Source organism: Chiroxiphia lanceolata, chromosome 1, assembly GCF_009829145.1.
Source record: "Chiroxiphia lanceolata isolate bChiLan1 chromosome 1, bChiLan1.pri, whole genome shotgun sequence".
Taxonomy (NCBI): Eukaryota; Metazoa; Chordata; class Aves; order Passeriformes; family Pipridae; genus Chiroxiphia; species Chiroxiphia lanceolata.
In genome coordinates this window covers 35,921,293-35,948,880 of record NC_045637.1, presented here as the reverse complement: position 1 = coordinate 35,948,880, position 27,588 = coordinate 35,921,293, and the positions used below count along the sequence as shown (strand labels likewise).

General features: G+C 40.8%; 1 protein-coding gene across 2 annotated transcripts; it reads left to right on the top strand.

Annotated features, from left to right (window-relative positions):
- The first annotated feature begins 2,637 nt into the window (after positions 1–2,637).
- ADHFE1 (alcohol dehydrogenase iron containing 1) lies at positions 2,638–22,716 on the top strand. 2 transcript variants are annotated; one of them, XM_032694200.1, is made up of 15 exons: positions 2,638–2,721; positions 2,983–3,020; positions 5,259–5,302; positions 5,500–5,553; positions 6,754–6,908; positions 7,076–7,272; positions 7,677–7,754; positions 8,933–9,038; positions 10,254–10,406; positions 11,526–11,624; positions 12,558–12,636; positions 12,754–12,850; positions 15,999–16,156; positions 19,826–19,954; positions 20,544–22,716. In XM_032694200.1, the coding sequence occupies exons 1-14, from the start codon at positions 2,666–2,668 to the stop codon at positions 19,907–19,909; spliced, it is 1,398 nt and encodes a 465-aa protein (XP_032550091.1). In that variant the 5' UTR covers positions 2,638–2,665; the 3' UTR covers positions 19,910–19,954; positions 20,544–22,716. The 2 variants fall into 2 exon arrangements, with proteins under 2 accessions (XP_032550091.1, XP_032550081.1); XM_032694190.1 differs by having other exon boundaries at positions 19,826–22,716.
- The last annotated feature ends 4,872 nt before the right edge of the window (positions 22,717–27,588 follow it).

Sequence of the window (27,588 nt, the reverse complement as noted above, 5' to 3'; positions counted from 1 at the left end):
TGTCCTGCTTTTGGATCTTAGCTGGCGGTCAGGGAAGGCTGTGTTCTCCATCCGAGGGAAATTGGTGATGTATCAAGGGGGTTGGGAGCCCTGGTTTCCCCTAGACTGGGGGTTTCACACTGACATGTGTCACGTGAGATGCTTCAGCATCTCCAGGCAGGACCGAGGCTTGGCAAAGCTGTCCCATGTTCAGGTAGCTGGGACTGGGGATGGACCGCAAGTGTGACCTGTGTTTTGATGGAGTAACAGCCACGGATAAAGTTAAGAGGATGTGGCTGCTGTTTTCTGCTGTGGGCAAGTGGCCTGACGGTGGAGCTCTTGCTCTGTTAAGTCAACTACTGCTGCTCAGCCCTGGTACACAGGCTGCGTTACCAAAGAGGTGAAAACTTACTGTAAGATTTATTGCAGGGCCTAAGAAATCATACAGATTTTCTAGAGCAATCTGTTGATGAGAAAAGGAAGTCAAAACCAGCCACTGAATTCAACAGAAAAATGTTTGCATTGAACAGCAAGTTGAAACCCCAATTTCTCCCCACAGTAGTACTAATCCATCATTTCATAGAAATAGTTTTACAATGTTTTTCTTTACTAAGCAGTTTGAGGGCTGATAGTGGAAATGATCTTAGACTTCTGCACATTATTCTTTTGAACTTCGTAGGTAACATGTAGAAAAATAAAATAAGCCACCAGTGTGTGGCTTAACTACAGGAAAGATGCTGTTTCCTGGTAAGAAAGTTAGTAAAACAAGTTTCAGCAATCTCTCTTAAGTTAGGTTTTCAAACTTTCAAGTTTGTGAATTGTTAGTGATATTATAATGCCTCACTGCAAATGAGTTTTTGAAAAAGCTGGGTGACTATAGCAATTCTCTTGTCCTATTCTGTAGCAGTTCAGTTCGAATGGCAGCTTCAGTAAAAAGCACCCTAAAGCAAAACCTATGTGTAAGGCAGCTGCTGAGGGCAGAAGGGGTGTGTATGCCTTGGGGCTTGGATGGCATTGATGGACTGAGTAGCACTCAACCATGTGTTGTTTGCCTCTTAAATGTTTCTTGTCCCTGTGCTGAGCAGTCTGCACTGCTGCAGGCTGCTTCAGTCTTGCTGGTGTCAGGAATGTTCTTGTGGACACAACCCTCTGTTATCAAGCCTTCAGTGTGAGTATCAAGACAAAGCAGGGGCAAAAAACTCTTGAACGGGTGGAAAAGGTTGTTTAGAGATAGGTTCCAGACCTTTGAACTTCCAGGCATTGCCATAGGGCATGTCTTTTACCTGCTCAGCCAGAGAGATGGGGTGTTTCACAATGCATACACACACCTCATAAGTATTCTATGCTGATGGTGAGGTTATTGGTAAACTTTCTCCACCAAAATCCTTGGCGGTTTGTGCATTTCCAGCAGTGATGAAGTAACCTGAGCAGAGGTGCAGGTGCCTCTGGGGTGCTGACAGTTTCTGGTTCTCACAAATGGATGGTTTCACAGCTTCATGTAGGTTGCCTGGTCAGGCCATTAATATGCTCTTCTGAACTCAGCACCTTGCGAAATCGTCCTTTTTAAGCTCTGTTTATAGAATCACAGAATCATTTGAGTTTGAAGGGACCTTAAAGCTAGTTCCAACTCCTCTGCCATGGGCAGAAACACCAGATACTTGTGTGTCCACAAAATGGAAATTTTCACTGTCTTCAATATCTGAAGTACTTTTTCTTTCCTGGAGACCCAGAGAACACCAGCTGCCTGCCTTTAAAGTGTATTGCAAATAAATTCCTTTTTTGATGCATTAACCTTTTTTTCAACTCTAATAAAGGAAACGCAGCGGTATGCGAAGGCAAAATACCTGCTACAACAGAAAAATGATGCTTTCTTTGTCAGAATCCAATATTACCTTTGCTTAATACTGATATACTTTTCTGTCAGCTAAGCAGCATAGCTTAGAGAATCTTAAGCATGTGTTTACACAATTTTGGTCCATCCTGCCCTGTAGTTTACCATGTAATTTCACAGAATCATGGAATTCTTAGGGTTGGAAGGGACCTCTGGAGATCATCTAGTCCAACCCCGCTGCCAAGGCAGGGTCACCTACAGCGAGTTATACAGGAACACGTCCAGGTGAACGTCTCCAGAGAGGGAGACTCCACCACCTCCCTGGGCAGCCTATTCCAGTGCACTGCCACCCTCAATGGAAAGAAGTTCTTCCTTGTGTTGTGGTGGAACTTCTTGTGTTTTAGTTTATGGCCATTGCTCCTCATCCTGTCACTGGGCACCATTAAAAAAGTCTGAAAAGTATTTAAGCTAATTTTAAGTTGCCCTATGCTCAGGACCGTGGCTTTTCTATTATTTTCACTCTGCAATCGAACTACTTTCAGTATTTTCCCGTGACAAGTACTATGACCCGCGCTCAGCCCTAACTGTACTTCAGTAGCCCTTCGTGGGCACTCTGTGTTGTGTATTTTAGCAATCAGGCTTTGCTTGCCTTGAAACAGGCGCGGGTTGGGTTTTGCAGTTCGGTGCCTGCATTGAGCGCAGGGGCATTGACCGGGGAGGGACTGAATGCGGACAGTTCTTATTTCACCCGTGCGACTGGTGCGGGGCCGGGAAGCGGCGCCTGACCCGGGAGGAGGCGCTGCCGCTGGCCCGTCCCCGTCCCAATCCCGATCCCAGTCCGGCCGCAAATGCGCGATGGCGGCGGGGCGGGCGCGGGCCGCTCGCCTGCTGCGGCAGCTGGAGCGGGCAGCGTGAGTGCGGCGGGACGGGGCGCCGAGGGCCAAGGGTTTTCTCCCCGGGGCCGGCACTGCCGGGGGCCGGGGCCGGGCGGGAGCCGCGTGTGGAGAGTGAAAAGCAGCGGCCGCTCCGTCCCCCCTCCCGCCGCACACCGCTGGAGGCCCTTGGAATGGGTGCTTGCAGGATACTTTTAGGCAAGGACAGATTCGTTTGTCTGCTTTAGTTTCCCCTTTTAACCATACTTTTCTTTTTTTTTTTTTAAACATTTTAACTAGATGTCGGTGCCCGAGCCATGGCCACGCTTATTCCCAAGGTAAGACTTAATTTGTGTCTCCAGAGTAAAATCCTGTAGGAGACTGTGGCCCTGCAGAACCGTATGTATCAGTGTAACCAAGGCAGAGGTGTAGGCAACAGGTGAGAAAGAGAGCAGCTTAAAGGTTAAGGTAAGCAGTCTGTATTTTGCGGCTGTACAGGGATACTGGTTATTGTTGGAGAGATTCACTGCTCCCACATAAACCGCAATTACTGCCTCCTGTCCCCTCCCTCCCCATACCGTGAGGCAAGTTGATCAGACATTTGCTCTGGCTGCTACTACTACTGTCACCACCTGAGACATCTCCACTTTAGATCTGCTTTTGGATACACACCTGTTACATTAGAAAGGAAACACGAAGCGTTATGGATAAAAAGTAGCTATTCACAAAGGTGGAGAATAAAATCTCCATAGGCTTTTTGTACAGTCAGTGCCAAGAGCGCAGCTCAGGCCAGGGTTGTGGAGTCAGAGCAGGAGGCCTGTGCTGAGTAACCAAGCCACCCTGGAGGAGTTTCTGTGTGCATGGAGCATAGGGAGGCTGTGAGAATAACTATTTGTGTCAGTCTCCAGATAGCTGATTGGTCTCCAGATCCACTAAAAATCAGTAATTTTGGGCCATAATTTCTGTAATGGGTAATTCTGAGCAGCTTGGTTTCACATGCTTTGCTGAAGACACTTTTTAAAAAATTGCCATTGCCATTTCACATATGGAAAGGCCATATCTGTGTTCAGATACTTGTTTTGTCCAAGGCCATCATACAGCAAGACAATAGCACAGCTGAGAAACAGAATCTCATTCTTCTGCTTGTCTGCTTGATGATCTACTCGGTCAATTCAAATTAAGCTCTTCCTAAACAGAAGTCTTAGTCAAGCACACTCTCTGTAAGTTTTAAGCATCGAGTCTGTAGTGTAGCAAGATGATATCAGTTCAGTAAGTCTCTAAATAGTCAGAATTGATTTAACAGTGACTGTAGAGGAAAAATAAAAGTTCTTTATGTTTCTTGGTAGTGTTCAAGGAAATAGTGCAATTTTCAAATTGGTAAAATTTCCTGAAAGTTGAGTTTGGCTCAAGAATATAACAAAAGGACATCTATTATACTATCAGAAAGTAAGAGAGTAAATGGTTTGGACATGTTCTTAGCCTGTCAAATTAACGACTGAAAGTACAGCAGACTCAAGCTCCAGGAGAGGTCAAACATGTCCAGCCTGGCAAGAGGTGGCAATGAAAAGAGCTGATAGCAGCTGGCCTGGGCTTCAATAGAAAATGCATAAAGGATTTTAATACATCTATGTGTTACTGTTGTGGGTCAGTGCTTCAGTGCACCCCAGAGTGTCTGTGGCTCATTATCATGGCTTCACTCATTGGATCTGAACCCAAATTACATATTTTCAATTAATATAGCACATGTAAGGCATGACTTCAGCAGGAAGAGCAGAATGCCTCATCTGATCTTTTCTTGGAGAAGAATGGGCAGTGTCAGTTGATGACGTTTGTTTCACTTTGTGGCAAAATCAGGATATGCCAGAAATTGAGTTTTGTGATGATTCATGCAAGAACAACATGACAGAGAGAGGCTGTGACTGAAGGACTGTCCTTATAAATATCTTTTCTTCTAAGTAAGGTTGAGAGTAATGCACTGATTCTTATTTATTATTATAAATGCATGCAGTTTCTTAGTTTTCTAGCAAGGAATTCAGTTTCACCTGCTAGTTCAGGACCAGGCAGAAGTAAAGAGAAGTGTAAACACCTGTTAGTATTGCTCCTACACATACAAAAGATTTTCTCTATTCAGGTGTACATGGAGGATGTCTCATGGATTTGTCTTAAAAGTTGTTCTGAAGGTTATCATGTAGCCCCTACACATTTCTAGCACCTATCAGCTTGTACCAACTTGTACCAGCACTCAATTCTACTTATCGTGCTTTTCTGGTCTTTGCAGACTGCAAACATCCTCATACAAACTTCCTGCTAACTTGTTTGGTTTTTATAGGAAATAATTCTTGAAAGAAGGGGAAAAAAATACTGGTTTTGCTGAACTATATTAATCAAATTAAGTATTTAGATAATCTCACAACCAATAAGGGATGAAATGGGTAACTGTTATCCAGACAAGCTGAGATGACCTGTGCAAATATATTAGTGATTCTAAAAGCAAAGAAGTCTGTCAACTCTAGTGTTGAGAAACAGATTGCAATAACTTTTTGTTCCCTAATTTTACTGTTTCATTTCCATTCCAGTCCCTGAGCGGTGTACCCTGGGAAATACAGACTATGCATTTGAGGTAGGTTTAATAATCAAATGTATTTGATTTAAAAGTAGTATACAGAACACTAATTGCTAAACATGGCATTTAACAAATAGTTGCATTATTAAATATTTATATTTCACTTTGTCTGTGTGGTAGTAGATGCCATTTATCCATTTTTCGAGGAAAAAAAGGTTGTTTGGTTTTGGTTTGTTCTCTTTTTTTTTTTGTAGATGGCCATTTCAAACATCCGATATGGAGAAGGAGTTACAAAAGAGATTGGCATGGTAAGCTGCTATGGTGTAAGTCCATCTCTGGTGAAAAGTTACTTTCTAAAGGGCTGATGGTGCTATCAATCTGTTTTATGAAGGAAAATTTATTTATGGCATGTCTGAATCTCCACTGATTTGCAGTATGTGTTGTCATATATAGCAGTGTAAAAAGGCTGGAAAATACTATTGGGTACAGAACAGAAGCATGTTGCATCAATGTTGCTATGGTATAACTGAGAACATGAAATGCATCTTGGGGGATAATTAGATAATTGATGATTTGCTAGGATTATGCAACAATACTTTTCACTGACAGGGAATTTAATTCAGAAAGTTTTGAATCCTGGTGACTCACCAGGATTTTCTCAAGATCACTTTTGTCTCTTCTGCTGCTCCTTAAAATGAATTAGGGACTTTCCATTAAATTAGCTAGATACTCATTCAGCTCTGAGTTTGCACTGTGAAAATGAAGAATTTTTGTTTCAGCAATGTGAGATGATTCACCTGAATACATTGTTCCAGTTTACCGTTATCACTGGCTTTTTTCATTTATCATTTTTTCCTCCTTTCTTGGCATTTCTGACATTAACAATTCTCTTTTTTATTTGCAAATTTGTAAAGCAAGATAACAGTCAGTAAATGAAATTAGACAGAACCTCTGTCTTTAAACAGTGTTAGAATTATTTAGAATTGCATGTATCATGTAGCTCTTGTGACAATTAATTTAGCAAAGGTTAGAATGTATTTTCTCTCTTTTGCCACTTATTTTGATTTTTAATCAATAAATTAATATTCAGTATTAAATTTGCAAGATTTTGATCCTGTGCTTTGGTAGGTATCTAGGGGAGACAACTTGTGAAAAAACCTTTTTATTGTCGCAGGAATTGTGTAGGAAAAAATATTTTTTAAAAAAAATTTACATTTTACTGTAGTCTTAACCGTGTGGTTCAACAGCTTTAGTTTTCTTCTGTCGTAAGACTTCAACTATATCAGTTTGGCAGCTTTAAATTTTATGCTGCTTTCTGCATCCTATGTGTGTGTGGTTAATGCTCTTTTTCTTCGGCTGATATGGTTTTAAACATTTTACAATAACCAACTATTTTTAGGTTGGGGGTTTTTTATTAGTAATTGATCTGTTGATTTGGATCAGTTTTTAAATTGTTCAGTGTATGATTTTTACTAGTCATTTGGTTTTTAATGTCATTGTTATTGTAGGACCTGCAGAATCTTGGTGCTAGAAGAGTTTGTTTGATGACAGATAAAAACCTCTCCAAACTCCCTCCTGTAAATGCAGTATTGAATTCCTTGGCAAAATATGGTATAAACTTTCAGATATATGATAATGTCCGGGTGGAGCCAACAGACCAAAGGTACTACTCACTTCTGACAGTGCACTTCTCCAAGTAGTGCCTAGGCCTTTCCAGCATTCCCTGTGGCTGTTTAAACACCGTATGACCTGCATACTGGTCTTAATAATTAGTTTCCCTTTGTACTGGTTTAATCCTGACTAATTGGAAATCCTTTCTTGTTTTCCAAGTTTCCTGGATGCCATTAGATTTGCCAGAAAGGGAGAGTTTGATGCCTATGTTGCTGTTGGAGGTGGGTCTGTGATAGACACCTGTAAAGCTGCCAACCTGTACGCAGCCAGTCCTACATCAGAATTCTTGGATTATGTCAATGCTCCTATTGGGAAAGGGAAGCCTGTCACTGTTCCCCTCAAGCCACTGATAGCAGGTAAAGCAGGAGGGATGTTTGTGGAGAGTGAGGGCTTGGGGGAAGGGGAGTTATTCTACACTCTCTGTGATATTTCTGTTGAAATCAGTTTACCATGACTGTTTCAGCTTCCTCTGGGCTTACTTCTCCTCTAATTGTATTCAGCAGCAATTTTACTATTTACTTCAGTGTAAAGATCAGAGCTTTTGCAATCAGTTTGTCTTATTTAGCTCAGTTAGACTGCTTTTACTGAGAAAAGAGATCAAAGTAACAGTTTCTCTTTGACCTGTTGGCTTTGGATCAGGGATTCCTCCAAGATTTCCTGGTTCCTGTGTTTTTGGTGATGTTACTATTGTGGTTTTATTTACTTATTTTGCAATATTATATATTATTTATTTGTTGTTATCCCCATTCTTCCTTTTAAGTTCCTACAACATCTGGCACTGGAAGTGAAACCACTGGTGTTGCCATTTTTGACTTCAAAGAACTAAAAGTTAAAACCGGTGAGGTTTTGCTGTTTTGTTTGGGGGGTTTTGTTTGTTTGTTTTGTGGGGGTTTTTGTATGCTATGCAAGACAACTGCTTTTCCAATGTCTTTGTTATTTCCCTGCTGTGAAAGGAAGGGATACCGCGTTTCATTTCAGGTGTCATTTTGTTTGAGTCAACTGCCACAGGCAAATTTGAAGAGCTTTAATGGTTTCCTCCTTGAATTAAATTCATAGCGTATTAACATAATGAAATACCTATGTAATACATTGGATTATAGTTCGAAGGCAAAACAGGAAACTAAAATCTTTCAAGTCCTTAAATGGCAGAAAATGTTAATTGCAAAGGAAATTTCTACTTATATTCAGGGTCAACCAACTGTTCCTTATTTCCTCTGTATTTTTCTTTCTGCTTTTATGACTTCTGTTTCTTTGTTGTATAATTGCAACCAAATGTTCCTTTTCCTGACTTTTGAAACCTCAGGCCTGGGATGCTGTGCAAGTGAGGGACAGTCTTCCCTTGGCCTTTTCATCCCTGGTAAATAAAGATTAAGGCTAAAATGTCATCTTGAGCTTCATAGCTGTTTTGAGGTTTTACTTCTAAACATGTGGATTTTATATGCCATGCAGTCTGCAGTACTTGGGACCCAAATGGGTGTGCTAAGGTGTTCTGATAATAGCTGAAGAGTTTTCTAGTTTATACATAGTCAATCAGTCTGTGTCTGTCTGTCTCTCCCTCAAAGCTACATCTGTGCCTCCATAACCAAAACACAAGGGCATGGTTATTACAGATGCTGAAGACAGCAATTGGCAACAGCAATCAATTGTAGGCCCAAACCAGTTTTGCCCTCTGACTGTTCACAGGAGATACAAATTTAAGAATACTGCAGATGCCATGCAGCACAGACATTTTGCAAGTATAGGCTGCTCAGGGAGTGTTGCAAACAGAGAGAGAATGCTATTGCCACTTCAGGCAAAAGTCTCAAATCATATAAGCCTGTTACAGGGACTTCATCATCAGTAAGATACCTATGATCTACATTTATAGATACTCCTTGCTCTCCCTTCTCTCTCTTCCCTTTTACGTTCATAGTTTCAAATAAGTTCCTCTCCCTATTGTGATGTTTTGAACATGAAGCTTGTCCTATTTTATTGCAAAAAATCTTTAACCCATTTTCCTCACTTTACATGTTGCAGGCATTGCTTCAAGAGCCATTAAGCCAACATTAGGCATCATTGATCCTTTGCACACACTGTCTATGCCTGAACGAATAGTGGCCAACAGTGGCTTTGATGTGCTTTGGTGAGTTTTCTGTGTAGGCTGCTACCTGAACTTATTACATTTTTGTATTTTTACTATGATGATTGTAGAAAAAAATATATTTTGGGAGCAGAAAAGGATGATCTTTTTTCTCCTTTTGCTCTTCTCATTAAGGTGAGCTCTGTTATACTTTCCTCTTAGTTTCACTGCCTCCCTCAGAATGTATGGAACCAAATCACTTATTTCCAGAAATTTGCTTCCAGGATGGTTGTTGTCAGAGAAGAGGGTCCAGGTGTCCTTTTTTAAGAGATCATAGAGATTATTAATCAAAATTGTGACAGCATTTATCATGTCTCATAGACATGGCAGGGAATAGAGAACAAGGATTTTCTAACAAAAGCCATGGTGTGTCAATAAAAGTTTGTAAAGGTTTGTGAGATGCTGGCAGGTCTTCACCCAATTATGGCCATCTTTGGAACCTCTCTTTAATTTGCTTTTCACTTGGCACAAAATTTTCTTCATCTTAAACCTACAGCTTTTAATTTCACAAAAGGCATTGACATTTCTATTCGGAGAGCCAGAGCTTACTTTGCTTCTGGATTCTGTGTATATTAAAGCTGTAATGAAACAGTGATTTCTCAGACTTGGTGAAGTACCCTGAACTGCAATGTCTGTAATGGAATTAAGGCATTTGTTCACCAATGAAAATGGTTTTAAACATCTGTAGTTTTAAACATCTGAATGTAGCCATGTACCCAGTGCCCCTTCTTTATGTCGTCAGATTCATGAGAATCTCAGAGATTAAACTGTTGGCAGTTCCACTCAGCTTAAATATCATACCCCTAATTTTTTAAAGGTTGATACTTCTAAAAGAAAGGTACCTCAGCGATACTTCCTGTGCTAAAGCTTCTTACAGTTCTTTGTCCCACAGAAAGGAAATGCACCCGTTGCACATGTACAGTGTTCTTCAGTGAAAAGCATTACACACCAAGGTGCCAATGCATCCAACCTAGCTTTAAGCATGGTGTGAGCTGATAGATAATGACTGTATTTGGATTGCCGTCTGTGTGTTTGTTGGAGAGTGAAGCACTCTGGAGGCGCCTGCCCGGCATTCTCCCAGTTGTCTATGAGATTGTATTTTCGGTTTTGGCAACTGTTAAACACCAGAAATCAATAAGAACCTGCATTCAAAGGACAGCAGGGCAGTAACATGGAGTTCTCCCCATGAAATAATTAATTTTTTAATCTTCCTGTTAGCCATGCTCTAGAATCATACACCGCTCTTCCTTACAACATGCGCAGTCCCTGCCCTTCAAACCCGATCAACCGACCAGCTTACCAAGGCAGCAACCCTATCAGTGATGTCTGGGCTCTTCATGCTCTGCATATTGTGGCTAAATATTTGAAAAGGTAATACATTTAACAGCCATCTGCCTTGCAGTATGGTCTGTCTTCAGTGCCCTGAAAGGGATGCTTAGAAGAGCTTGAATTTTAGGCTAAATTAAGGCAAGCTGCAACATTAAATTTTCATTTTCTACCCTGGGTTTTTCTTAAATAAAGGAAAATTTTTGTCAAATAAAATTGGAAGTAAAATTGGGGTTAATAGGTTTCTTGAGGGAGGTAGCTTTTTAATGCCTCTGTGAATCTATTTTAGAAGTCCTGTTAAAGATATTTCAAGCTGCTCAGTTAATATGGGAGCATCATTTACATATTTTTCCAAGAATCAACTTTTTATAACACTATAATGGGAATATGTAACAAACTGAACAAAATACTGCTGATGTAACTTCTGTGACCATCAGAGTAAATTAAGATACTTACACATCCATCGAGAAGGTAGGCACATACACTTACGAATGTGCAGAATTATGCATTTATTGAAAACCTGCTCATACTTAGAAGACCTTCAATTTAGAATAAGAATTGGCTTAATTGGATGCTAATTTTGATTCCTACCAATAAAGTTTTAGCCGGTATACAGCTTTTGTATACCATGTGCCCTTCTATTAAAGATCATTGTGGAGTTTTGTTGTAAAAGACTTTTTACCTAGCTAGTCAAAATAGTTTTTCTTGTTCATGTAGAATCTATTCACGAGACTTTTTCTCCTTGTTGTCAAAGTACACAAGGAGCCTGAGGCATAGAAAGGCAAGCAACCTTGTCTTTTTCCCACAACAGGTGATGTGATCTAGACTACCACCTAATGAGTGGAGTGATCCTTGAGCTGTACATAGAATGGCCAAAGCTCCTAAGTAGAGTTGTTTAAATCACCATTGAGGTTAATCTGGTTAAATTCACTCTATTTATTCAGTTTTTGGAAAAGTGAAAAGAGGTTTGCCCTTCACTGAATCAGTATGATCTACTTAGTGATCCAGAAGCAGGATTGTTCTCTTACTGCAGTGACTTGATCCTGTTTCCAGCATTTTATCTCAGCTTATCTTAGAGGGTTTTGTCTATCTGTCCATAAGGAAGCCCTCTCCCCCTTCTCCCTCCCGAATCACCAATCTGTTTGTGAATTTACTGGTACACAGAGCCATCAGAAACCCTGAAGACCGTGAAGCAAGAGCCAACATGCACCTGGCAAGTGCTTTTGCTGGTATTGGCTTTGGCAATGCTGGTGTCCATCTCTGGTGAGTACAGACAAACAGTAACCCCATAGGAGGTCAACTTCTAGCTAGTGTTTGTTTCAGATTGTCAAAGATGTCACTGCCTTTGTTGCTGAATGTATATTAAGGGATTGTAGCCTGGCCTGTGGATGCTGAGGGAGCTGTGTGTTGTGAGAAATTAATGGGCTTTTGGCATTTATGTGTATGAGGATTGTGTATTCTAGTTTGTGATACTCAAATCCAATCGTGTAAAAATTACAAAACATGACCTTCTTTACCTTCCTTGATAGTAAAGACCACAGTAAAAAAAAAGTCAATGACATCTAAAATGTTAGATTTCATGCCAGCTTTTCTACAGTGAGACAGAATGATGTAATCTTGTGCTTTTCCTGAACTGATGCAATTGTCTGTAAGTTTGTCTGTAGGGTAGGCAATCAGCAGGCTGAAATGAGCTGTAATTATTATTGTAAGGCAATATAGTTTCATTTGGATGAAAATCTCAGAGATTGAATTGTGTGAAGTTTTTAGCAGTCATTCTTTTCAAAGATGTTCCTTTCATTCCTTTTCTTTGAGCAAGTCTACTCTTTTAATTATACCTTAAAATTAACGGGTTTTTTCCTTAGGCAGTGTGATCATGTAGGGATGCAGATTATGGTATTTTTGGCATATCTGTATTATTTCAGGATCTGAACATCTTTCAGTCCAGTCAATGGAGTAATATGACTTCACACTCACAAAGTAAGGAGGTACTGTTTTTTACAGCTATGTCCCTGAGGTGCAGAGGGATGAGGTTTGTCTGTACCTGATATTCACACCACAGCTGTGTGTCAATACCTTTTGAATATCTGTGCTGAAGAGGCTTGCATACCGAAAACTGACCACACAAGGGACTGAAAGCAAATTTTCCAAATACCAGGAGTGCTACCCTAACCACTTGCTCTCTGCTCTCTGTTCCAGCCATGGAATGTCTTACCCTATTTCTGGTTTGGTGAAAACTTATAAACCCAAGGATTATAATGTGGATCACTCTTTAGTGGTAAAACTTGGTTTATCTTTGGTTTTGTATTGTACGTTTCAGTTGTCTGTTATCTGTCATTAATGAGCATTAAAGCATATTGAAGTTAAGTACATGTCCTTTTTTTTTTTTCCCCAGCCACATGGCCTTTCTGTAGTGCTGACATCCCCAGCAGTGTTCGCTTTCACAGCACAGATACATCCTGAGCGGCACTTGGAAGCTGCAGAGATTCTAGGTAGGAATCTCTATGGATACAGCTTACATGTACAAATGGAATTCTTTCCAAAAATTCCAATTTCCAAAAATTTTTTTGAGAGGAAAAAAAAATGTGTGCAAGCAATTGTTGTTTGTTGTTGTGAGGGCGTTAAATTTAAAAGTCAGGATTCTGGAGTTATGTGTAATGCAAAGTTAGCTCGAATAACACTAAATTTTGGTATTGAATGATGTGGTTAGAGGAGCAAGCTGGAGAAATCATCTTCTTGGCTAGAAAACTGGACAGCTGAAATTAACTGTAGACCTCTTACAAATCAAAGGAAAGTGGCTGCAATTGGCATATCTCTCGGTGCTTTATGGAGAGTAGTTACCATAAAATGAACAAGTGCTCAGGTGCATTTGCTAAAAGAAAGAATTTTGCCTAACAAATTCCCTGCTGTGACAATGAATTAGAGCAGGGTGGTGTTTCAAATCACTCTTGCTCTTTTTCCATGGCACACAACTGTGAGCTTGGGTCTTTCTAATGTGTGCCTAAGCTTGTTTGTAGGTGTTGGAATTTCTCAGTGGCTGATGTCAAAGGAAAGCATGGAGTAGCTCTCCACATGTGATGGCTAAGAAGTGGATTAACAAGCCAAATGACCTTTTCTGCTTCTTAGCAGAATAAAAGTAAATGCTGCAGGCTGACAGCTCATTTAAAAGTTACCTTTTTATACAGCACTTTGTTATCAGTGCAACCCATCACAAAAAGGTGTCCTAGAGAAAGGATACCTCTTAATTGCACCCCCAGCACGACTGTGTGTAATAAACCAGCTTCCAGTGATGTAATCTCAGAGCTGTTAGCAGTCTAGCTGTGACAGCATGGCTCTGCAGTGAGCTAATTTATTTATGTCTAAGATCAGGTGTTTGTGTGCACTAGGCTCTGTGTTGTAACTAAACTGCTGCTAATACCCATGCTGGCTAAGGAGCAGTCACAGTCAGGCAGCAGTGCTGAGAGTAAAGTGGTTAGACCAGCTGTCCTTGTATTTGGAAAATTTGTGTTCAGTACCTTGTATGGTCAGCCTTCTGTATGCAAGTCACAGCAATCCAGCCATATCTATGACTTGCTTGTATAAGTAATCTGAAAACATCCCCAAGAAAGAATGGGACTTTTATACACAGTGAAAATATCACAGTATTTTCAAGAGGTCGTAAAATAACATGGTCAGAAAAACTACATTCAGGGAAAATTCCATTTGTTTCATAAACGGTGTCTGTGAGGCTCTTCAGCTTCCTCTAAAATATGCAGTCCTGCCTGTGGGCAAACCAGAACACAAACCTAGTTGGAATCATATGCTAAACTATTAAACGTCTGTGTTCCTACAGCAATATCACAGAGCTGAAATTAGACAAAGAAAATGTTTCTGGATAACTAGTCACCACAGCATATCAGAGAATTTGAACTCTGGCTCTTGATTTTAAAACAAGTGGCTGAAAAGCAGTTCCTTTACATTTTGTGGTATTAGCTGCTGCTATAAATTCTGTCTCTAGAAGTTCTGTTAATTTTGTCAGTAGAAATTTTAACTATGTCATTGTGTGCCTTGCTGTAAAGGGACTCTGCTGAAAACGTGTCACAGGGAATTGAATTTATTACTTCCCATCTGGGGTGTTTACTTCTGATTCCAGTCCAGAGTCTAACTGACTACAGTAGCTGATTCAAATCTGTCATGTTGCCATATGCAGTGACTAAGAAGGTATTTTATGACATGAAGCAGATTACTAAATAGTTATGTTATGTGTAGGTACAGCTGTGAATTTGGGTAGATCCAGAAAAATCTTAATACCTCCCTGGGTGGATTCTTAAATAGTTGAAATAGGTGTGCATGTGGTCAGAAATTTTCTTAACTGCAATCAAAGACTGATGTGTCCTTTAGGTTGAGCAAAAAGAAAGTACGAGAACTATAGCAATATTTTAAAACTGCCAGTCACATTTACTGTCATGTTTTATCCTCTTCCTTTTGCCTTTTGCTGTACTATCTGAAGATAGTGTATTTATTTATTTATTGTTTATTTATGTCTCAGTTACTCCTCCATAGCAAAACCCAAGATAAACTCAGACTTCATGCCATAATCCTAATAGCACAAGACTTGGTACAAGATTCTGTCATATCTTATTTATCAATTTCTCCCAGACATTATCTGCTATAGCACTGCCAGTCCTACTACTCAAATGTCTGAGCTCTTCAAATGAGCTTGTAGGTCTTCTGTTCACTTTAACTCCCTTTGAATGTTCCACTGAACTGCGTGAGGACCACAGGAAGTGTTTTCCCTGTAGCTATTTAGTGCTCTTACTCATCTCTCGGTATGGCACTTGGACCTAACATAGTTCTGGTGTAACATCATTGAGGTTACACAGAGAAGCAGTTTAGCTTGAGTTACTTTGAAAAAGAAATCATATGGAGGAACCTGTGTCTTTTGTCTGGACATGCTTTTATTATTACTTTTAAGTAAGTCCTGACCATTCATCGAAAAAGGGGAAGCAAGCTATTCTGTAAGAAATATTAGTAATCTTCCTTTTTATATCAATGTTTTCGTTACTGTTCCATAGTTGTTTCAAATATATCAGTTCCTCCCCTTCAGTTCTGCATCATCCTACACAAATCTGCGTGTACTCAAATTAAATTTAGGATTTACTCAGCCCCCTGAACACTTCCCTGCCGCCTCCTGCCTTTTTCAGCCTACATGCTCTAGTCCTGTATGTGAATCTGTAATTGAACAGAAGAGTCCTCTAGATGTCAGCAAACTCAAGGCATTAAAATGAAGTTAGCATTTGGCACACTGTCCATAAAAATAAATACCACTGACGTTCATGCGTTAGCTTCTTTCCTCCCAGCAGTTAGTCAGTCTGAAAAGCGCTTCTCCCTGTAAGCACAGAGGAAAAGGAAGTTAACCTCATGTGGCAGTTAGTCTTTTTGGCAGCATTTACCTGCTTCTGATCTTGTTTTATTTCACCTTTCACAAACTATTCCAACTGTAAAATGAAGGCTGATTCCTCTTTTTACTTCATGTTGCTTTTAGGGCAGTGACTGCTGTGTATGGATATGTATTCAGCTGATATTATGATTAAATTAAGTCCAGAACAGGCTTCCTCCGCTCTCTCCACCCTACAGTCAAGGCATTATGTCTTATTTTAGGAGCTGACATCCGCACTGCCAGAATCGAAGATGCGGGGCTTATTTTGGCAGACACACTCCGGAAATTCCTATTTGATCTGAATGTTGATGATGGCTTAGCTGCAATTGGTTATTCCAAAGCAGACATCCCTGCATTAGTCAAAGGCACTCTGCCTCAGGTAAGACAGAGAGCAAAACAGTTTTTCTTGTCAAATAAAATAGAACAGATTCTGGAGAAAACAGAATTGCTTCTTTTCAAACAACTGTTATTTCTATTCCTGCATGAAAACAATTAACGTGAAGAAAACTACGGATAGTCGACTGTGTTTTGTTTCATTCCACAGTTTAGGTTTTTCTTTTCAGTGGGATTGAGTGAATGCCGTACTCTGTAATGGCTAAACGTTCGGGGGTTTTTTTAAATGTCACGTTTTTGAAAAAGAGGATTTTTTCATAGACCTTTGATCTTTGTAGAAGATACTGCTTTTTCATAACTATTTCTGCTAATTATGTATGCAGATGGGCTATGGATAAAGCCTTAATACCAAGTGCTATCTGGTAAGAATGACCGAGCTTACTTTACATTAAACTTTCCATATTGAGAAGTTGCATTTTTCTTCCCAGATGGCTTTTTTGCTCCGTTGACCCCCATCAGAATTTGAAATAAGGTCCCCTGGGATGATATAGATTAAACTTGTGATACTCTTTATTGTTTCAGTGCCCACAAAGACATTACAAACAGCAGCACACCACTCTAAAAGCAAAATCCAGTGTCTTCCTTGTAAAAAGAGAGTTTGATTCATGTGCTATGAACTCTTCTGTCCAGTTAGTATTTATTTCCACCAAGTTGCAAGGGAAATAAACATTATGGAGAAAGTGAAAATTTTTTAGGCCAAAAGGTTATTCGTTTTTTACAGCAGACCTCTTACTATGTCTAGTTCTTCTCAGTCATGAATCTCAGAGCAACTTAGAGCAGTTATATTTACAGTAAATATTAATATTCCTGTTTTATACCTGAGAAAATGACACAAAGGTGCGACTGTGTAGGATCACACACAACAGAGTGGTGGCAAAGCCAGGGAGAAAACTAAGGTCTTTGAGCACCCATCAAATAGGTTATGTATGTAAGTCGTTACGGGGCATTTGGGGGGCTTGTTTAGATAAATATGTTTCTTTAAAACAATTAGGTTTAGGTCATCATAAGCAAAACATCTCGTTGAAGACTAGTTTTGCATAGCTAGGGGAGGGGAAAGGTTCTTCTCCAAAAGATGTTGAAGGGTTTGTTTGTTTGTTTGTTAGCTTAGCTCAAATTGACTTTTCATTCATTTACTGTGGTCTCATGGCATTGATGATTGTACTGTGTAAAATGAGTTGACCTGATAGTTTCTCAACCTGTATTTTTGTATATAAGATGTTACATGATGAAAATGTATTAGCCACAGAGTTAGTCCATACAGTTTAATCTTTGGTATGTTTTTTCTTTTGTTTTCATCTTGCAGTAGGTTTGCTTTGGAGTACAGCACTGAGCCACTCATGTCAGCAAAGCAGTGTGATGCAGTTGTTATAGCACTAAAAAGTATGCAAAGATTATTCCGTGTTGCGAAGTGCAGGCTGCAGGAAAACAAAACTAATCTGACTGTCAGAATTTAGGTGGGAACTCTGTTGGGGCAAACACCTGTGCTTGAAGTTAAAACAGAATTTATTTTCCTTCCTAAGTGAGTCTATTGAAATGGATCCTATTTGCAGACAGCAGTGATTCTAGCAGAAGATGCTCTCTTGATGTCTAAGGTGGCTGGCCCTGTGGTGGTGTTTCAGAGGAGAGGATGAGAGAAAATGAGATAGTGGAAAAGCTGTTCTCTGGCCCAACCACCCCTGCAGACATCCCAGAGACAGCTACAATGGGGCTGAACCAGTGATGAGCCTTGAGCTACTCGGTTTTGGCACTAAACCAGAATGCACTGAGTCAGATTAAGGGAGCCAGGGCCTTGCTGTCTGGGCACCAGCAAATATCAGCAAGCTTGTGCAGAAGTAGTGCTGGTGCCTCTGTGTCGAGGCATAAAGGAGGAGCATCCATTTGCAGCCTTCTGTCGATATAGCTGGGAAATGCTACAGTCTGTCAGGCTGATTGTGTCCTGTCTCCCGGTGTGGCTTTACAGATAACTCTGACCATTTCGGTGCACAGAGCTGCAAAACTGGACTTTGGCCCACAGTGTCCTACTGTAAGCCTGATGAATTTATGAATATTTGAGCACCAAGTTGTTATATTTTGCATATTATGAGTCTGAAAAAAAACAACACACTTTTGCCGTAGTACTATTTGAATTTTCCATTTGGTTTCAAAACTGCATAGAAGAATCTTAAGCTTCTCTTCAGCTGGATCTGTGTGTCTAGCAACACTGGTCAGGGATGAGGAAAGAGGTACCATTTGATTGCTACTTATGCACCAGCAAAGCTTCTCCTGTAGGTAAAATAATGCACACAAAGCTGCACTTTTCATACTCATCACAAGCCATGCTAACCATGATTATGAACTGTGAATGCCTCACAGCTGGCTTCCTCACCATGCTAGACCAATATTTCACATTCAGTTTGCAGTGTGGTGGTACTCTTGCTGTGTAACCACATCCAGCCTGGCCACAAATCGCATCCCTGCGGGCTGAGGGGGAAGTGGAGCGGCTGCAGCATTGCACTGCGGCATCACCCTGGGCGGGGGTGTGTGCTCCACCCAGGATGGCAGCTCAGCTCAGCCTCCCACCCAGGCAGGGGGCTGGAGGAGCCCCTTCCCCAGCATCCCACTTGGTGCATGAAGCAAGGACCTTAGCAAATGACATCCACTTTCTCACATGTGAAAAAGGGGAAAGAGATTTAAAGCTGGGGACAGCATTTTCCACAAGGGAGATGTTGAAACAGGTTGTAGCTGTAGAAATTTCCTCTTGCCAAAATATACCACATTCATCTAAAGATACTGCATTCGTAGTAGTAAGTCTGGCTTCTGTCTTTGTAGACATTTCTAAATCTTTCCAGTATTTCAATAAATGTTAAAATCATTGGTTGCTGGAAACAGAAGTGCTAATCATAACCAGTATGACTACGTTAGCATTAGGCCCTTTCAGCTGAGTGTTTCTGCAGTACCCGAACACCTACACTAATACAGCTCCTCATCCTCAGTAGCACGGAGCTTTTCTGAATTTCCACCCCTGCCTTTGTGGTTATTTTGTCCAGCAGAGCAGTGAAGCAAATACCTGGGTTTCATTTCTGTCAGTGGTACTTCAGCACCTACAAATTCGGTTGAATCACTACCCAAATGAAGGTCAACCACAACTACTTTGTGTTCTGATTACAAGGTGTCAGGCTGTTTATTAAGAAGTTTCATACCATATCTTGCCGTGTCCCTTTATTGCAGTCTGAGTTACAAGTGCTGTTTACTTTGCCCATTTACAGCAGTTCCTGGGCCTTGGGAGATGTTATGTTTTGAAAGTCTTGGTCCCTAAAACTCAAACTCCTGGTTCCAATGCTGGCAAATGAATTTGAAAAAGGACTGTGTTCCCAAGATAACATCCTCCAGTGTACTGACATCTTGATGGACAAGGCCTGTGTTTGCAGTACTTGACTCTGCAACTGAACGACATTCTAATCTTGCTTCTCTGTATTTAATTATAGGCAATTTTAGGTAATATGTTCTTGAAAGTCCTATACAGTTGACGATTCCTCAACCTTAATTACTTGATTGCTTATTTGCAAAACCTTGTTGTTCTCTGTAAAGGATGTAGTACAGAAACACATAATTCAGCTACTGTTTGATTAATATTATTGGCAACCTTATGTAATTTAGTTTTTCTTTAATCTTGTAGGAGAGAGTGACTAAGCTATCACCACGTCCCCAAACAGAAGAGGACTTATCAGCTCTCTTCGAGGCTTCCATGAAGCTTTATTAGCTTAAACTTTGTGTTCTGAAAAGTGTGCTCTATTCTAACAGAGAGGTAATTTCTTACAGATACAGCGCTGAATTTGTTTAGAACATGGAAGAACCTGGGTATTTTTGACCTCTGTTCCATTGTGCACTGCAAAAAGGTCATGCAGTTCATCTTTAACTAAACAGTGCTTTGAAGTGAAGACTTGACAGTGGTTTCTTTTTTGCTCAATAGTCAGTGGTATTGACTTGCATAAAAGTTGGAGCAGATTTCTTGCAGTAGTGAAGGCTTTCTTGTGCTTTAAAGATGGTCAAAGGTGGAAAAATGTTTTAAGGGATGTTCCAAACCATTTTGCAAATTATGCTTCTATTTAAATTATCCATGATTTTGTTCTGCTAGTTACAAAATAAGTAAGATCATTATTAATTAGGGAGGGGGAGTTCCCTGCAGAAAATGTCACCTTACTGTATTCTGTTCTGCTTATCATCATTTTGCCATCTGGTTTTGCTAAGAAGGCTATTGAACTGGGGTACTTCTTTTATTGTTTGGTTAAGAAAAAAACTACACACTTTCTTAGTTGTTTGGAAAAGGCTTCCCGAAAATTTTTTTGGGGTTAAAATTCTCACATGTATTGTCAGATATTTATCTTTCCTTTTAGGATCTATGTGAAGTGTTCATCGGAGGAATAAAATCAGAGTAAAACATGGTCACATGCTCAACAGGAACTATGTAATAGCAAGACAGTATCCATCATGGTCATTCTGTTTCTGGAGGCAAGAGCTCCTTTTTCCTGCTGTGTTCTGTGGAAGGAAGCTCTTAACTGTGTCTTACTTTGCTGTGAATCAGTTGCTTCTGCTGAGCTCTTGCAGGTGCTGTCCCTCACAGTGCAGCCACCAGCTTAAGGAAGTGGCTGTGTGCTGTGGTTCAATATTAAAAATTGGTGGTGAAGCATATGGCTGCGCAGTGCCCCATGGGGAGCACTGGTTAAATGTGGGAATGAGCCTGCACCTTCAGAGCAGTTAACCAGCTGGTTGACTGTCAACTGAGAAAGGGAAGTGGGGAAGGGAGAAATGAAACTAAAATTTTAATACTATTTTTCTTTTTTAAAAATGTTCATGTGGTTGTGTGTACAGTTCATTTAAATCAGTTTCTGCTTCGTGTTGAGCTCTTTCAGCATCTGATTCATGCAGCTACCACAGCACAAGACAAATGTGAGAAGAACCCCATAACCTCTCGTGTGCTTATTTCTTTGTGCTGGGAAGGGAGCACTTTTCAGTCACCCTGTTGAAGTAGAAAGCTCTATACTTTCACCTTTGCATTTAGATGTTTGTCTGATCAAGCTAGTGCTGTCCTAGAACCTGAGAACAGATGTGTACTCAATATTGACACTGGATCTGTTTTAGTGCTGTTAAAATGTGTGGATGGATGCTATCGTTGAAGCCTGGTTGTTTTTAGCAACAGAACAGGTTTAGTTGCCATAGGACTGCACTGCCTGTGTGCCTCAGCCTGTGCTGGGATACACATCTGATTTCCATGTCCTTCTGAATCTTTTCCTCTGTTGAAATTGCCCACAAGTACCTCTGTCATGAGGGGTGATGTAATAGCAAGAGAGTCACATTGTTATATTGTGCAAAGCTTCCATATTTTGGAAGAAAACCCTTTTTGTCAAAACCTTCTGTTAAACCCTGTCATTCAAGGTCAGGCTGGATAGGACTCTGAACAACTTGGTGTAGTGGAAGGTATCCCTGCCCATGGCTGGGGGATTGGAACTAGATGATCTTTAAGGTCCCTTTCAACCGAAACCATTCTGTGGTTCTATATAAACTTTTGGCCTGTTTTGTCTTTCCAGTCCTGTCTTTCTCCAAGCTGTAGTAGCAATACAGTTTCCTGAAGAGAGAATTTTTTTGTCCAGGAGCCTAATTCATGGCAGTCATGCTGCGTTTAGGGAGAATACACTTTCTGGGGAACTAAGCAGCACTCACTGATTTCATCACTTCAGCAGGCACTTTGTTGGGCTAGTTAGGGAGGTAGGATATTTCCTTCCAGCACACTTTTTATTTGCCATTTATGCCAGTATGGCAGTTATTGGCAGGCTGCATTTCCAGCTGACAGAACCTCACACTTAACTTCCTATACCAGGTAACCCAGAGCTCTTGCTAGTTTTTAAATTAAACCTCATACCCCCTCTGATTTTGCAGGTGAGACAAAGGGTTTTATGTAATACCTAACCCAACTTAAGCAGATGGTGCTGTAAGAAGGGCCCTTTCTGTGTTTCACAGCCCTTTCGCAGCATCAGAGTCTTCGGCTGGCTTAAACTGGTTGTGAAGTCTCACTCACGGATATCAGCTACACAAGTAGTGGTTTTCCCACCAGCAGTTGTTAGTTACTAGTGCAAATCTGCTAAGGAAAAATTGGGGGATCTCATGTCACCCCACAGTGCTGTCTTTCAAATAGTGGTGATGTGACAGGGAATCACGCCCTGGCTCACAGGCAGTTGTAGTTTTATTCGCAGCTGAAGAGTTATGTGGAGTTTTTCATGTATTATCTTACTAAATTACTCTGTACTGAAACAACCTAGTTGGTCAAATGTATCTGTATCTTTGAACATGTCGATTTTGTGCATGAGTCTGGCATTTGTATGGGGAGCTGGGGTGACACTGTAATTCTGAGTGTCCAGCAGTGATTTGGCATATGTGTGAAGTCTGGGCAGCTTGTTCTTCTGGCTCTTGTTACCACTCTGTTACTCAAGCCCTCTGTGATAGATCTGTTACTATGTTTAGATGATGCTGAAATGCAAATAACAAAAATAAACACAAGCTTGTTTGAAAGTGTTTGAGAGCAGTGTTTAACTCTGTCATGTTTAGTTCAATCCTACAAGGTAACTATGAACCACATTATTCAGAGGAGGAGGCTTTCACTGGCTTCATGGACCATAATGATTCCTCCTGCAAAGTCACTTGCCTGGTGAGCTTGGCACTGTGCACCCAAAAGCATTGTATCATGAATGAGAACTGAGAGCAGTGGTAGAGGCATTCCAGAAGTAAAAGCCTCTGAACTGCTGCATAGTATTTCTGTGAACATTTAAGACTGTTTCTGCATAATCAGTACACAATACATAACCAGTAGATAATCAGTTGTAAATATTATTACATATTTCACGACAACACTGTTGATCCTTGTACGTCATACTTGCTAGCAGTAGGGCTTGATTGAGTCACTCCTCTTACTTTCTGCCTTAAACAGCTGTAACTATATAAAAGGATTTGTCAGTCTCTATATAAAGAAGAACAAATGTCCAGTTCATATAGACCATGGTTTCTGAATAGGTTTTAAGTAGGCATATATGTCAGCTATTCAGTCATGACAAAAGGATGGTTTGAAGAGGCTTTAGGGACTCCTTTTAGAGTAGGAGTTATCACGTTCATGATTCTTGCTGTGGACATTCACCTGCTATTTCTTTTCCCTAGTCTTGTATTCTCTGAGTTCTGTGCAGGCAGACACAAAACAAAACCTGGCCCATCTGGTTACTCACTCAGTCCATCTACACTAATAAGATTAGCTTTGGGGAGCAAGTGTGAACGAGTGCATATGAAAGTGCTGGTGAAAGTAGTTTACCAATCAGTATATTTTCACCTGGAGTGCACAAAATGGAAAGCTCACTCCACTCCCCTCACAAGGTAGAGCTCACAGGATTTCTGCTTGGGATTATAAAAATGAGAGCAGTTGGTACAGTAGTTTGTCCATCCCCTCTTTTCCCTTGCCTCTTCCCATTCCAGTGCTGATTTTACCAGCATTTAAAGCAAAAAGACAATGAAGCAAAAAATATGTAATCAACATGCCTAAATCTCCAAAAACTCTCACCATCTTCCTGTGTGAATAAACTGGGAAGAAACTACAGATAGGTTATCGTGTATGCTCATTCCTCGTTGCACCATCCTGTGCCAAGTCTGTCATCCTCTGTCTTGTAGTTGGCTTTTCATCCCCCTGAGACCTGAAGAAACAGATGAGAAAGAGCAGTGGTTAAGGGACACAGCCCAGCTCTGTCTAGGCCCTCTCCATAACCCCCGAGTAAATCTGCTTAAGTATCACAGTGCTCCAGGACACGTGCAGTGTGCCTTGGACTCAACAGCTCCTACCTAGTAAATCTGTCACTGCATTAAGTGTTGTCTGTGCAGAAGAGACAAGGGCTGATGCAATGCAGCAAGAGGCCTAAAGGTAGGGTCTCCATTTTCCCTCAGACCATCCCTATGAGCTTTCTAAAGGAAAAGGTACTTATTTTAAATCCAAACACCAGCTAGTGAATGCAGAAAGTGATGCCACCATTTTCCTGATCTCTCCAGGAGCTGTAGCTCATGCAGCAGCACACAAACTGCTTGTCTGCTGCAGTGTCAGCCCTGAGCAGTGAGAAGAGGGTCTTCCACACCAACCCACCCCTGCTAATCCTTCCTTGAGACCTGGTTTAATCTTTGATGTACCACCAGGCCACCTACAGAAGAAGTTTCTCTTTAAGTAGTGGTGTGGTGGGACTGTCAGTGACTGAATTTGCAGACTCCATCTGCACACTGGGTTGCAGTGTACATATGAGAAATCGCACAGGGTCAGTTTGTTACAAAATGTTTAGTGCATATTTTTATTTGTAGTGGTCCATGAAAATAAGCAGAAGCTTCTACTGCTGCTCTGAATTTCTCAGTGAAATTGACACAAAAAAAAGCCCAAAACCTGGGCTATCACTAGGAACGCTACAGTTCCCTTAGATGCAATGTTTCTGAATGCAGTTTTATATTTTACCAGTCCCAGTATCCCATTAAATAGTCCTCTAAAATGCAATTCCATTTTTTTTCCCCATTGTACAGAAACAGCTGCCACGAGTGAGTTGGTAGAAAATGTTTACAGCCAAATAATAAAAGGGACAACCATTTGACACAGCTCAATTGAACGTTTATCAGATTCTCAAGTTAACTGCTTTCCTAGGTGGAGGAGAGGGAGATTAAAACAAATACTTTCTAGTTTCTATGGAAAAATTACATGTACTCCATTTTCAGAGAACTCTAATTACAACAAATGGCAGCAGATATTTTCCTTATTTCTCTAATATAAAATTAAAGGGGAAAAATTAATGTACATCCATGAGGTGGCACAGTTAAGTGAAAGCAGAGGAAACGTGACCTGTATCCTTTGAGGATAATTCACAGGGTAATTCATGTCACCCTGTAGAACCACACAGCTTGGTTCTGTGGTCATGTACGCTGACAGCATGTGCACAACCAAAGTCAGCTGAGCAGTGACAGAATGTTGGTTGTGCTGAGGCTGCAGTCTGAGCTCCCATTAAATGTTCAATTTAATCTAATACTCCTGTATGATGAAATATATATATATATATATCATAGGACAAACTGGTTTATTGATGGGGAACTTTTTCTCTGTGTTCCCTGACCTGCAGTGACTTTGACAGTGCACTTGTGCTTTTTCTGGGGTACTCCGTTTAGATGTTTGACCATACAGCCTTAAATTAGCAACTTGACATTGAAATGCTGATTTACACCTGCAGTCAAATGGATAACACATGTTAAAGACTGATTGTCAGCAGCTTTAATACGTTATCGCTTCATTCTGTGGCATTGTCGCTTGCCTTTATGGGATTTAAGGAAAACATTGTGTGGCATTGTTGGTATGGCTATGGACACAGCTGTGGGAGGCTGACACTGTGTATGGACTTTGTCATTTATCTAAAAGCTGACATCACTTTCAAAAAACCACTGTGAAAGGTTGGATGTTTAAGTGTTGCTGTATATTTTAAGATAGCATTAGAAATAAAGAAGCTTTTTTGATTGCATAAAAAAACAGTTAACATTGAATAACTTGCTCTTCTGACCTTTTCACCTTAAGAAAGATCAATGGTTGTTTAGATAAGAACTTCCCCCCCCCAACCCAATCAGGGGTCTGAATGGTTCAGGGATTCAAATAGACAAAGAAAGTCATTTCACCTCTAGGTCACCAGCACAGACCTAGGGTGTCTCACTAGTGACCATTAGATGATTACTTAGTCGTTTATGTGCAAGAGTTGGTGGTCATAATCCATTTTCCAATGGACAGGTTCCTGCCTCATGAAAGCTGTCACTACATGCTTATCTAAGCAGCAACAAATGGGAATTAACATGAAGAGAGCCTGAACTGCATTTGCCTTACACTGCTGAAACCTCAGAGCCTCTGTAACGTTTGTTTCAGTGGATCAGAGCCTCCCCAGGAAGGGTCAAAGCCGTGTCAGTGCTGTGTTGTGAGCGGTGGCACTTCGGTGTTCCCTTCCGGAGGGCTGCAGCCTCTGCTCCCACCTCTGGAGCGTGTGGGTCTCATTCAGATGCACTCACAGTGGCACCATTTGCATTTTGGGCAGTTAGGACATCCTAGAATAACACATCCCACAGCCTTCATGTAGCCATCTCCCGACGTTAGTTCTTGGTGTGGTCAAGCTGGTGTACTTCATACCTACTGTACTTGTATTTTAAATAGAAATCCTAAAATTAGGACTCCTCCATTGGCAAAACTGAGCAGAGAGCTATTGGGCAGATTCTGATAGTAAAGTAACCGTTTGTGACTTCTCATGTCAGAAATTATGTCATCACCAACTGTAAAGCACGGTCTGGGGACCTACCCAACAGAGCCAAGCTAAAATCACCAAAGTGCCAAACAAAGGCAGCACAGGGTCGGCTGATGGGTGCTTAAAGTCTAAGTATGTCCTTCACCAGAGACATCTGCATGCACACAGCAAGCAAGGCACGGGGAAAAACTGACATGAGTGCAAACATCTACATACAATTGTTCACGGCTGAGACATTGAGCGTGAATATATAACACAGTTACACGCTAGAGAGAGAGAAAGTTGAAATGCTAGGATCCAGGAGTCTACTACTTTGGGCTGACCAAGTTGAGAGGATATACGAACATCAGACTTCAGGGTGACATCTAAGATGAGAATATGCATTTTAAAAAACATCTGAGAGATGAGGAATCTAAACCTATATAGTTATTAAGGAGAATGTGCCATGTCCATTGGAAAGCCCAAAAAACTCCTTCCTGTTCCCTATTGGTTTTCTCTCACCCAGGGTTACCTCTGTCCAGTACTTTCCTCATACTGGACAGAGCAACAGAACAGATTACAAGTAGAACCGAATTAATAAAGGTAAATGCTTAAGTGTAAAGGCTAATGGGAGAGAGGAAAAGGACAAGTAAAGATCATCAGTTCTGCGAAAATCAGAGATCTCAGAGGCTGCTGTGTGACTTGTACTGACCTCCATGTAGCTTATGAGATTGAAAATCCTCTCCTATGTATTTGCAGCATTAATTCCTCTTGTTATCTGAGGTGATCTACTTTAATCAGATTCCTACAAACAAGTCGAGTACTTACAACAGAAGATCTTTGACACCCCTTCTTGGCAGCATCAGTAGAGAGGACAAAGACCAAACCAGCAGGGAGAGCAGATAAACCGTCTCATCTCTGCAAAAACTTTTAGAATAATTGGCATCAGAGGAAGTCCCCTCCCTCCAGATTCATACCTGCATGCTCTGTGGTCATGTGATGTAATGGTTGCACAAAAGCTACCTCAAAATTCTCACATTTCAAAGCCTGGTGCTCCCATGCTGTTTTAAAACCTCCTCTGTTGCACTGCCATTTCCTGTGCCACCTTACTGCTTCACACAGGCCCGTA